This window comes from Pecten maximus, chromosome 5, assembly GCF_902652985.1.
Source record: "Pecten maximus chromosome 5, xPecMax1.1, whole genome shotgun sequence".
NCBI classification, from domain to species: domain Eukaryota; kingdom Metazoa; phylum Mollusca; class Bivalvia; order Pectinida; family Pectinidae; genus Pecten; species Pecten maximus.
In genome coordinates this window covers 9494286-9506222 of record NC_047019.1, presented here as the reverse complement: position 1 = coordinate 9506222, position 11937 = coordinate 9494286, and the positions used below count along the sequence as shown (strand labels likewise).

Genomic DNA, 11937 nt, shown 5'->3' with positions numbered 1-11937 from the left:
GCTATATCACCAGTTTAGGAATTACGTTAAGATTGGAATAAAGACTATTTTTGATAAAACAATTCTCGCTTTTTCGACAGGCTGCTGCCAGCTGTTACATTGAGCTGATTGTGAAGGAGAGTGACAATAATGTCAAACTGATTGTGCTTGATCGTCTCATCGCTCTGAAGGAGGTTCCTTTACACGAAAAAGTCTTGCAGGTAAAATTTGTGCTTTCAGACCTTTCAATATTTTGTGTGTAAATCGGCTTAAAACTCATGACATCTTCCATACCTAAAACAGGATTGTCTTCTCTTGAGATTTGACCATTTGTTGGATAGGGTTTAACACTTTTTCCTTTGTTGCTATATAGTTAAAATGAATATTCTCTTCTCATTTGAGACCCTGAGTGTTTAATTTTCTGAATCAAATAACAAAAATATTTTCACAGAAATTTATTAAAGATATTTCACAAAATCTTGTTGGAGCCCCAGATTCTGCTCCCATGAAATATTTTCTCATAAATTTATTTATGATATTTCACATCACAAAATCTTAGTTGAACACCCCATTTCTGTTCCCATGAAGTATTTGATCCTAACTTCATTTACAATATTTCATTAAAGGACCTGGTTATGGACATACTGAGAGTACTGAGTTCACCAGACCATGAGGTCAGGAAGAAAACCTTGTCACTGGCCCTGGAATTGGTTACATCAAGGAATATGGAGGAGGTTTGTATACTTAGAACTGACATACATCTGTTCAGGAATTTATTTTCATAAACTGCGTCTCCTTCTTGCTAGAGCAACTATCCCAAAGAAATTCTTGAAAAAATGTGAAAATATCATATTTTGGACCTATCAGTTTCCATATCTGATTGTCATATGTGTAGTGTGTCATTAGTTCTATCAATTTGTAATATTGTTTAATTCTTGTAATTTATTGTACAGCTATGTAGATTAGGGGATTATGAAACTGTCCCTTTCCCAATTTTGCTAGTATCTAACATAAGAATTTCTTTAAATTCCAAACTTTTGCCTTGAATTCATGTCCTGTCAATTCGTTCCTAATTTGATAGAAAATCGTGGTTTTGTAACAGAGCACATGATTAATTTAATTTAAATTGCTGCCTTCGCTAGGGATCGAACCTGGGACCTCTGGCTTTGTACTAGTCTTACACACAACCGATCAAGTTAAAGCCGAGTGGCTAGTATTTACCAGGGTTACAGTTTTACAAAAAAAATCTTGTTACATGACCTTAAAATCGAGTTTGTGTTGTGTTTACCTCAGATGGTGCTGGTACTGAGGAAAGAGGTTGTGAAAACCAACAATGTGGAGCATGAGGACACCGGAAAATATCGTCAGCTACTCGTACGAACTCTCCATCAGTGCTGTATCAAGTTCCCAGACATTGCCAGCACAATTATTCCTGTGGTAGGTATTAACTTGTCAAAGTACTTGTTCAGTGCCTAACAATTGGCCTGTCATTTGACATCTCAAAATAATTGTACAATTATATTTATTTATCCTGTTATGCTCAGGGGTCAACACAAATTTCCATTCCATGAAGGATGGGACAGAGCATTAGTAAAAAAAATTAATGGGTTTACTGTGCAGAAGTACAATTGGCATATGGGTTTATTGTCTTATAAATACAGTGCTATGTGTTTCAAGGAATGGCTGTTGAAAATTTCTTTTCTGCATCCAGGTAAGTTTTCTGTGTTTGGTATGGCATAGTATCACCATTCTGTACATGGATTTTTTAGTACTTTGTTTTTAATGTATATTTATTTTGACGATATAGTATGTATGATATATTAATACTTTATTTAGAAACAAGACTGGTAGTACTATCTGTGACAATCTAACGATATGATATTAATAATTTTGGTAATTGTCTCTCAACAACAGCTGATCGAGTTCCTTGGGGACCAGAATGAGCTTGCTGCCTTGGATGTGCTCGTGTTCGTAAGAGAAGCTATACAGAGGTTTGAGGAGCTTAGAGCTCTCATCGTTGCAAAACTTCTGGAGATCTTCCCCTCTATCAAGGCAATAAAGTGAGTTTAAAACTCTTTGCTAATGTCAGTAAAACTTGCAGTGTCTGATTTTAAAATGATCAATAAGTGAAAAAAGTACACAATAGTACTACACGTATAACACTTTATTTTTCTTTTTGAATGAAATGTATTAAATTGTTGCCAAAGTAGAAATTTTCCTGTTGAAAATGAAAATAAATTGCATATTCTTTAAAAGTGGAAATGATCTTTTGTGAGCTTGAAATGAAAGAAAACTGTTATTTCATGATTTGTTTACACAAAAGTGGCGGAAACATTATGAAGCTACTAATGACACACTATAAATGTAAGATATAAGGATCATGTTTTATATTATGTTTATAGAGTACACAGAGCGGCCCTGTGGATCCTTGGAGAATACTGTACAACCAACGAGGACATCCAGAGTGTCATGAATCTTATTCGCCAGTCCATTGGAGAGGTCAGTTTCTGTATAATAATTGTTCTGTACTCTTTGATATATTGTCATTTGTGTAGATAATTTTATTTATATTTATATAGAAAAAAATGTTAAAATTTAAAAAAAAACCAAGAAAACAAAAAAAAACACGGTATTAACTATATTTGTTTTAAGCAGAGTTGGGGATGAAGCGTCCCCTCTAGACTTTTGAAGCAAAGAAAATTGAAAAGGATCTCGCTTGTTTTCATGAAGTCAATTCAAGTTATACAGAGGCACTATTTTACATGAAAAGGACCCATTTAGTATTATATGATATGAAATTATTCTTTATCTTTTATGATTCTGGTCTTTCCAGATTCCTATTGTGGATGATGAAATCAAGAAAGCTGCAGGAGAAGTGAAAGATGATGGTAAATATATACAATCAATCAAGAGATTAAGTTAGCTGATTCAAACATATTTTATTGCATAAGTGAAGCGAATGGATTCAGCACATGTCTTCACACCATTTCAAAGGCACTGTAATGAATAGAAACATCTTTCTGGAAATTTTATAAATAGAAGCATCTTTCTGGAAATGACAGAGCTTTTTCTTTATGAGGGACAGCTCTTGTACAAATGATTTTAAATTTTTTGTTTAAAATTATCACTGAGCCCAGTTCAAAACATTGATTAGTTAAATCACTTGATTATAGAAATCTCTTTTCTCCTTCAGAATATGGACTGTACTGTCTTTTTGTCATAGAAAATGAAAATATATAAAGATTTTACACAACATGTGAGATTTTGAATATACTTTTTATAACAGAGATGCAGGGTGCTGGAGGTGCCCAGAAATTGGTCACAGCAGATGGAACATACGCAACACAGAGTGCATTCAGCACGGTCACAGTTTCCAAGAAAGAGGACAGGTCAGTTGATTGATAGAATGTTGGATGCGTTTTCTGACTTCAAGACATGTTGTTATGTACACAAGTTTCTGTATTTGAAACACAAATGCTACTGTGGGTTTAATATTGATATTACTGACTACTGACACACTGCCTTACATGACTAAAATGATGGATTCCTGTGGATGTAGGTGTTGAGAAATTGTTGGTAATTTCATTTTTATGCCTCCACCATTTGATGGGGGCAGTTTTAATGTTGCCGTCCTCTCTCAAATCAATGACACATCCTCATGAACCCCTCAGCGGTTTTGGTTCATATTTATACCATACAGACATTTTCTGGTCTTCAGTCAGTCATAGATAAATGAATATTTCTCCATATTAAATCAACTGGAAAAATTAAATCTGAAAAAAATGGGATTCATGAAAAAAAAACAAGTAATCCTTGCTAGAGGTATCAGTGGGGGTTAATTTTATATTATGTTTGAAATAATTTCTTACAGACCACCAATGAGACAGTATATGATGGATGGCGACTTCTTTGTCGGCGCATCACTAGCCACCACCCTTACTAAACTTGCACTGCGGTACATCTCCAACACTGATAACATCAAGCGTCAGAACGTAAGTAATCCTGACGAGGTATCATCTGTAAGAAAATCAGTTCACATTTTCAACTTCTCAATAACCAAGAGGGCCAGGGTCATATTGGGATGAAGGGCTACCAGGTTTGTTCAAATAAATGACCTTGACCTACTGTCACAGTCACAGAGGTCAAATGTATTAAATGTTGGTTGAAAAGCAAAACATCATCTTTTGGATGGTATATCAAAACTCAGGTGACCGCTATAGCCCCTAGACCTCTTGTTCGTCTCCTGTGATAGATTTTAAAATAATTTGGTATGAATGAAACTTTTTCTCTTAGGAATTGTTATGCTACTAACAGTGCTGCAATAGCCAAAGGCAGAATGAAGTTGGTCCTCATATAATGTTATCAAGTGTCTTGACCTGTGTCAGAAGATTTTTTATGGTAATAAAATTCAAAGAAATTACGCTAAACAAAAAATGTAAAAAAAAAAAAGATTAGAATAAAAATTATTTTCAACGTAATGTAACTAGCAGAAAAATTAAAGAAAAACTAATGTTGACCATTTTGTATATTTGATATGCATTGCAATACATTAATAAACAATAAATGTTTGTTTCTTATTGAACATGTGGTTTGCATTGTATCTTTTTGGTTGCAGGCTTTTCTAGCAGAATCTATGCTTGTTATGGCATCAATCATTCATTTTGGAAAATCTGGGCTTCCTACAAAGGTGAGAACGAGAATAAAATTTTGTTTTTAACATCGGTGAGTCCGATAAAAGAAAGTGAAAGTTGTTAAGTATAATTAATATATCCGGTAATTAACCTGTTAAATTATTTCAGAATAAAGTTCCTTGGAGATGAATTAGATCCAATTGTCAAAGTTAAAAGATGTTAGGTGTTTATATATATAATATTTTGCACTGTTTAGCCAATCACTGACGATGATTTTGACCGCGTCGCAACCTGTCTGAGAGTACTGGCTGAGAGAAGTCCAATCATGGAAGGCATATTCAACAATGACTGCCGCGAGTCTCTGTCTCTCATGTTGGCTGCGAAGATGGACGAGGAAAAAGAAATGCAGAAAGTAAGACAATCTAGGCAATAAATTAACATTAAGATTTAAAGTCTTGGTTTTAAGTAGTCTTCATAGCCCTCATGTTTTTGTTTTTTCATCACTTCATTTCAAATGTAACAAATCGTAGAATGTTATGAAATGGGAATTTCTCTCCAACAGGAAAAGCTAATTAAATCTTTTTCATAAATGTTATGAAAGGAAAATTGTAAAATAGAAATATGAGAATTTAATTACAGCAAATTTTTTGCACACATCAGTAAATATTTGCAGATGAAAGGAGCATTGATATAAATTTAAAGAGTATTAGTTCGAAATTAGAACTTGGCTTTTATTTAACTGAGATGAATCAGTTAAATAATCCACTACATGTGTATTTTACAGGTGTCAGAGCGTCGAGCGGTGAAAGTTCAGGCAGACGATCCTATAGCCTTCTCACAACTTATCAACAAGGGAGAACTCGGCGCTACTGAGGTATACATTAACAAAACATCAAACGTAAAACCAAATGCATTACATCTTCTTTCAAAGCAGTTTGTATTTTGGATAACTATTGTACCATCTCATCGAAGTAAAGTTCATTCTTGGAAGGACTGCTGTAATAGATATTTTTTGTTTTTAATATTAGAATCACCCATAATTCATCTGATAAGGGCTATTCTGGATCCATCGAAATATATACCTGACTCCAGGACTCCCCAATTAATCACTTCTATCCATGGTTTGATTGCCTTCCTATTACTTCTATGTAATTTATTAAATAAATTCTATAGGTGGTACCCCATAACCAAACCTGGAGTCCTGTGGTGGGGTAGATATTTTACTGGAAAAGCCTTAATATGTTTATCTTATCAGTAACTGAGTTACTGCATAACAAGTTTTGTTTGATTTCTGGCTTTCCATCTGACTAAAATGTGTTTTTAGGCATCTGTACAATGATTCATGGTCACAGACAACTATATCAGATAATGAACTTATGCTGTTGGAATTGTAGAATATGTTCGAGTTGACACTTTCCCAAGCCTTGGGTATGAACACCAAGAAAGATGCTGATCCTGCAGGTTCCTCCAAACTAAACAAAGTAAGTAACGAGATCAAACAATACTCCTTGTCAAAATACACTTACTAGCTGTTAAAGCCTAAACAGTTATTTGTATCGCAATACCACATATATATATATATCTCATGTGCTGTCCATGAAGGGGCTGAGTGGTTAAGGTGTCCCGACACTTTATCACTAGCCCTCCACCTCTAGGTTGCTAGTTCGAAACCTACAAGGGGCAGTTGCCAGGTACTGACCGTAGGCTGATCATTTTTCTCCGGGTACTCCGGTTTCTCCACCTCAAAAACCTGGCACGTCCTTAAATGACCCTGGCTGTTAATAGGAGAGTTAAACAAAAAAACAAACAAATAAACCATATACACAGTTTTGTGGAAAATAGAAACAGAGTCAAAGACATCTTACTGTATCTTGATGTTCAGTGTTGCAATTAAGTTGTTGAAGCAGAAGAAACATTGAGATATCATCATGAGAATGTGAAACTGATTCAATGGTTAAATTGGACTACATTGGGTCAATCGTAAGTATTGTTGAAGAAAGTGTAGCAATACTGATCAGTATAAATATAATGATATTTAATAGCACTCGTGGTTTTACAGTAGTTTTACCTAGAAGCTGAGCTGGGGCTAGAATTTCCGTGCGAAAAATATTAGATACCAGTATTCATTCATGTAGAAAAAAAAGAAAATCAAATTCAAAATTATATGCATGAGAGAGGAAAAAAGGCTGAAACTTTAATGTGTTTTATATCTATTATTAGGTGACACAGCTGACAGGATTTTCTGACCCAGTATATGCTGAGGCCTACGTGAACGTGAACCAGTTTGACATTGTACTGGACGTACTGGTGGTCAATCAGACTGGAGACACACTACAAAACCTCACTCTAGAACTGGCCACTCTGGGTATGTACTGGTCACTGTTAAAACTCCTCTGTATCTTTATATAATCATATATATTTACCGGTTACACTATATAAGCTTTTATCTGAGAATGATTTTGAAAAAAATGTAATGCGAAATGGTAGCTGTATCATATTAGTATTATTATTTGATATCATCAGTGATTTTATGAAAATATTTACGTTATTAAGATAAATGCATTAAATTTTATTATTAAAAATATTTTCATGAACTCCTATTAATTAATTAACTTTTTTTTAGTGTGGGTTTTAAAATATAATTTAATAACATTTTTTAAATACATGTACATAACCTGATATTGCATGTGAAAGCTAGTGTAATATTTTTGTCCAGCTTAAACTGATCTAAGATTATTTTCTTCAAAGAAGAACTAAGAAAGTCTGTTCTTTAAGGAATACGTGTAAGTTCTGGATTTGATTTACCACTGAAGGAGAAAATATTCAGGCGAAAAGAAAACACCATCAAGTGAATTTGTTTGAAGTTTATTGTTGATGCATTACAGGAGATTTGAAGCTTGTGGAGAAGCCTTCTCCTCTTACAATGGCTCCCCATGACTTCTGTAACATCAAGGCCAACGTCAAGGTGGCATCCACAGAAAATGGAATAATCTTTGGAAATATAGGTAAGTGTGCAGACTGGTTCCTGTCAAAGTTCACTTGTCTGCTGTTGGAACGCCATTTGTAATATCAAAACAGTTGTCAAGTTGTGTTTTCTTGATGGTCAATTGAGTCTTGAAAAACTTTTGAGATATATTATGTATTATGAGTATTCCAGGTAACTGAAATTTTTACTGTTGGAACTGAATTTTAACTTCAAGTTAAGCAGGATCTTTGAGTTGTTAGAGTTTGAGATGATTAAATTTGACCATACATGATGATAAAAAGATTTTTTATGGAATTTGATATTTCCAGAAAATTTTTTTTTCACCAAGCCTTTCGCCAAAGCTTAAGAAAACTCATTATCTTGTAATTCATTGTCCTAGTGTTGATGGTTTTTCAATATGATAGTGACCTTTCATTTTAAAGAATAATTTATTTTAGATTCAGGAAAAAGATAAAATCTTTTGATTTGAATGATACAGCAGCCATTGCAGGGTTTTTGCATTTTTTACAACCAAAGCCCACTAGAAATGTTTTGGAAATGATTTAGATATTGAAAAATATTTGAAATTGTGTATATCTCTTAACAGTGTACGATGTGTCCGGAGCAGCTAGTGACCGTAACTGTGTCGTCCTCAATGACATTCACATTGACATCATGGACTATATCGTACCTGCAATGTGTAACGACAGCGAATTCCGTCAAATGTGGGCGGAGTTTGAGTGGGAAAACAAGGTGGCAGTCAATACAAATATTTCTAATCTGACAGAGTTCCTACAACACGTGATCAAGTGTACTAATATGAAGTGTCTTACTCCGGAAAAGGTAAGTCGATGTGGAATGACACAAGATACAGTGTTAATTATAACTCAGGACTCTGTAGATGAAACAAATATTTCCCATAAATATACTCATTTTTTTTTTTAAATGTTTTCAAATTTGAAGATTTATTTCAAAATACAACTGGCCTTTTAAGAATCCTATTAAATTATATATGGAAATGTTTTCAAGTCTGAAGACTTATTTCAAAATACAAGAACAAATATGTGTACATGTCTTTTTTAAACAAAGATATGCGCACTGATACTTGCCTTTTCTGTCAACATAGCTATTTTGATTTAATAAATTTATCGGGTGTTCAGACAGTGGAGGTGAGTATCTGTGATATCAGAAGATTTCTAATCAAAGGGAGATAATTTCGTGGGGTTCTTCTGTTTTATCGATTTTCTTCCAATAAGCTGTATTTTTCCTCAGGCTACTTCTACATAACCATCAGAAAAAGCTGTAAACTGCATTTGTTTATCGGTCATTGCCCTTAACCTGTAGGTCATAGTAATCAAAAGGTCATAGTAAAATTAAGTAAGATACATGTTTTTTGTTTGTCAAATCAATTATTAAGATTTTAAAATCTAATTATAAATTGACCATTTTGGAAATATATGAATTTTTTACGTTAAAAAATAACTTTCCATGTTAAATGGAATGAAAAACAAAGTGTTCGCTTTATCATTTTTTGAGCTCTGAAGCTTATAATTATTATATCCTATAACAACGTTCATCTGTGTTCATACTCCATTTTACACATCATGCGAACTCTTTTCATCTTCATGCAGGCTTTATCTGGGGAGTGTGGGTTCATGGCTGCTAACCTATATGCCAAATCTATCTTTGGTGAGGATGTGCTTGCTAACCTGAGTGTGGAGAAACCTGCCCATCTCTCTAATGATGCACCAGTACAAGGTCACATCCGAATTCGTGCCAAAAGTCAGGTGAGTTAAATGTTAATGTTCTCTCTGTACCAACCCTAATTAATGCATGGCGATTTGTTAAAAGATAAAAAAAAATCATATACTTTCCTCAATTAAATCAAATATTTGATCAAAGCTTGGCAGTATTTCATTAGAAAGCTACGGTAAACTTCCGATTAGTTTAAACACATGGATAGTTTGAACACACATTTTTTTCTAGAAAAATAATAAAAAAATTTAAGCTTTTCATTTATATAGACCCACATTTCGGATAGTTCAAACTCGGCCTACAAGCCTATTAAAGCTTAAGCTCTAGGTATAATTTGTACTTCAACAAACCAAAGATCATGTGAAGCACCATTTACAATATCAAGTCTGGACTAGAGGTTGTCAAATTACCTTTATGGAAATGTGTAAAATTCAAAAGGTTTAGATTTTGTTGCAATATGTGGAAATAGAAAATTTTACATTACGGGCGAACTTGATTCTGATGTGCCGGGGGCAAGGGGGCAAAACTACTTGATTGTGTCCTGAATATGCGCGCACAATTTCGGCACGTGCCGATCGGCAAAAATTTCTTCCGGTTTGGAAGCACCGGCAAACAAGATGGCGTTGTTGTGTTCAACCGAAATATTAGATTAAGTGAGAAGTTGAAGAAATTCAACTTGGTTTGAGCCTGTTATGCTATTTTAGTCATATATATACTGCAAAATAAGTTGATTTTTCTGCAGCGTTCAATGTTTACAATGCTTTTGAAATATGTTTATTCATATGTGAATATATAAAATAAATAAAAATAAATATGTTTTGGTCTATGTCAGCCATATTGCAACTGAGCCACTTTGCTTGAATGTACGTGCTGACGGCAGGCTCAAAACCGGCAAACGGCACAAACGGCAAGCTAGAATCAAGTTCGTCCTAAGATAGCAGGAACTATTGTTGTGATGTTAAACAGGTATTTGATCTGTGATGTTGGAATATTACAGGGTATGGCTTTGAGTATGGGAGACAAAATCAACCTGTCACAGAAGAGAATGTACAAGCCTGGCGCCTCGGCTTGATGGGTCAATACACCAGTGCAGAACAGAGTGTTGTCATAGCAACCAAACAGAAAGATTCCAAATGGGGAAAGGCAATATTCAGAATCGTCAGATATAAGTGATTTAAGATCCGCCGCAAACATCTTTTGACTGTGTGTTTGAGAAAGTGTAGTATGTTTAGGGACACTTGACATTGTAAAGCACATTACTTATCTCCAGGTTGAACATATTGTATATATCAAATGTTCTCAAATAGTAAACAAAACCTTCTTTATATCCGACATTATCAAGTTGAGTTTACCTTCAAAAATATGTATGAGGTAATGCTTTCACCAATTCATAGCCCTATGTGCTTGATAGGTAAATTATACCTATCTTAATTATAAAATTTTGCAGGTTTCACATTTAAAAATAATTAAATACTTGAGATTTAAAATAAATAATATATACCCTCAGTTGTGTTGAAATTTTATGTTTGGGATATTTTGTGTACGGATGTGTTTTCTCACTTTTTTACCTCACCTGCCCGAAGGGCAAGTGAGCTTATGCCATGGTGCGACGTCCGTCGTCCGTCCGGCGTCAACTTTTTCATTTAAACAACTTCTTCTCAATAACCAAGAGGCCCAGGAACTTCATATTGGGCCTGTAGCATGCTAGGGTGAAGGGCTACCAAGTTTGTTCAAATGAATGACATTGACCTTCATTCAAGGTCACATGGATCAAATAGGCTATAATCTTCAAACAACTTCTTCTCAATAACCAAGCGGCCCAGGGACTTGATGTTGGGCCTGTAGCATGCTGGGATGAAGGGCTACCAAGTTTGTTCAAATAAATGACCTTGACCATCATTCAAGGTCACATGGGTCAAATAGGCTATAATCTTCAAACGACTTCTTCTCTATAACCAAGAGGCCCAGGGACTTGATATTGGGCCTGTAGCATGCTGGGGTGAAGGGCTACCAAGTTTGTTAAAATAAATGACCTTGACCTTCATTCAAGGTCACATGGGTCAAATAGGCTATAATCTTCAAACAACTTCTTCTCAATAACCAAGAGGCCCAGGGACTAGATATTGGGCCTGTAGCATGCTGGGATGAAGGGCTACCAAGTTTGTTCAAATGAATGACCTTGACCTTCATTCAAGGTCACATGGGTCAAATAGGCTATAATCTTCAAACAACTTCTTCTCAATAACCAAGAGGCCCAGGGACTAGATATTGGGCCTGTAGCATGCTGGGATGAAGGGCTACCAAGTTTGTTCAAATAAATGACCTTGACCATCATTCAAGGTCACATGGGTCAAATAGGCTATAATCTTCAAACAACTTCTTCTCAATAACCAAGAGGCCCAGGGACTTGATATTGGGCCTGTAGCATGCTGGGGTGAAGGGCTACCAAAGTTGTTAAAATAAATGACCTTGACCTTCATTCAAGGTCACATGGGTCAAATAGGCTATAATCTTCAAACAACTTCTTCTCAATAACCAAGAGGCCCAGGGACTAGATATTGGGCCTGTAGCATGCTGGGGTATAAGGCTACCAAGTTTGTTCAAATG

The 11937-nt window shown here is 34.9% G+C and overlaps 1 protein-coding gene across 1 annotated transcript; it reads left to right on the top strand.

The window, feature by feature from the left end:
• Nucleotides 1–80: 80 nt before the first annotated feature.
• On the top strand, nt 81–10836 carry LOC117327077 (coatomer subunit beta-like; the record flags this gene model as incomplete). Its single annotated transcript, XM_033883908.1, is given in 17 exon segments — nt 81–200; nt 606–713; nt 1273–1416; nt 1894–2039; nt 2382–2478; nt 2813–2867; nt 3266–3368; nt 3851–3971; nt 4595–4666; nt 4867–5022; nt 5395–5484; nt 6005–6091; nt 6831–6975; nt 7496–7615; nt 8183–8418; nt 9207–9362; nt 10328–10836. Coding segments are annotated over 17 exon segments (2031 nt in total), but the record flags the coding sequence as incomplete, so codon positions are not given.
• Nucleotides 10837–11937: the final 1101 nt, after the last annotated feature.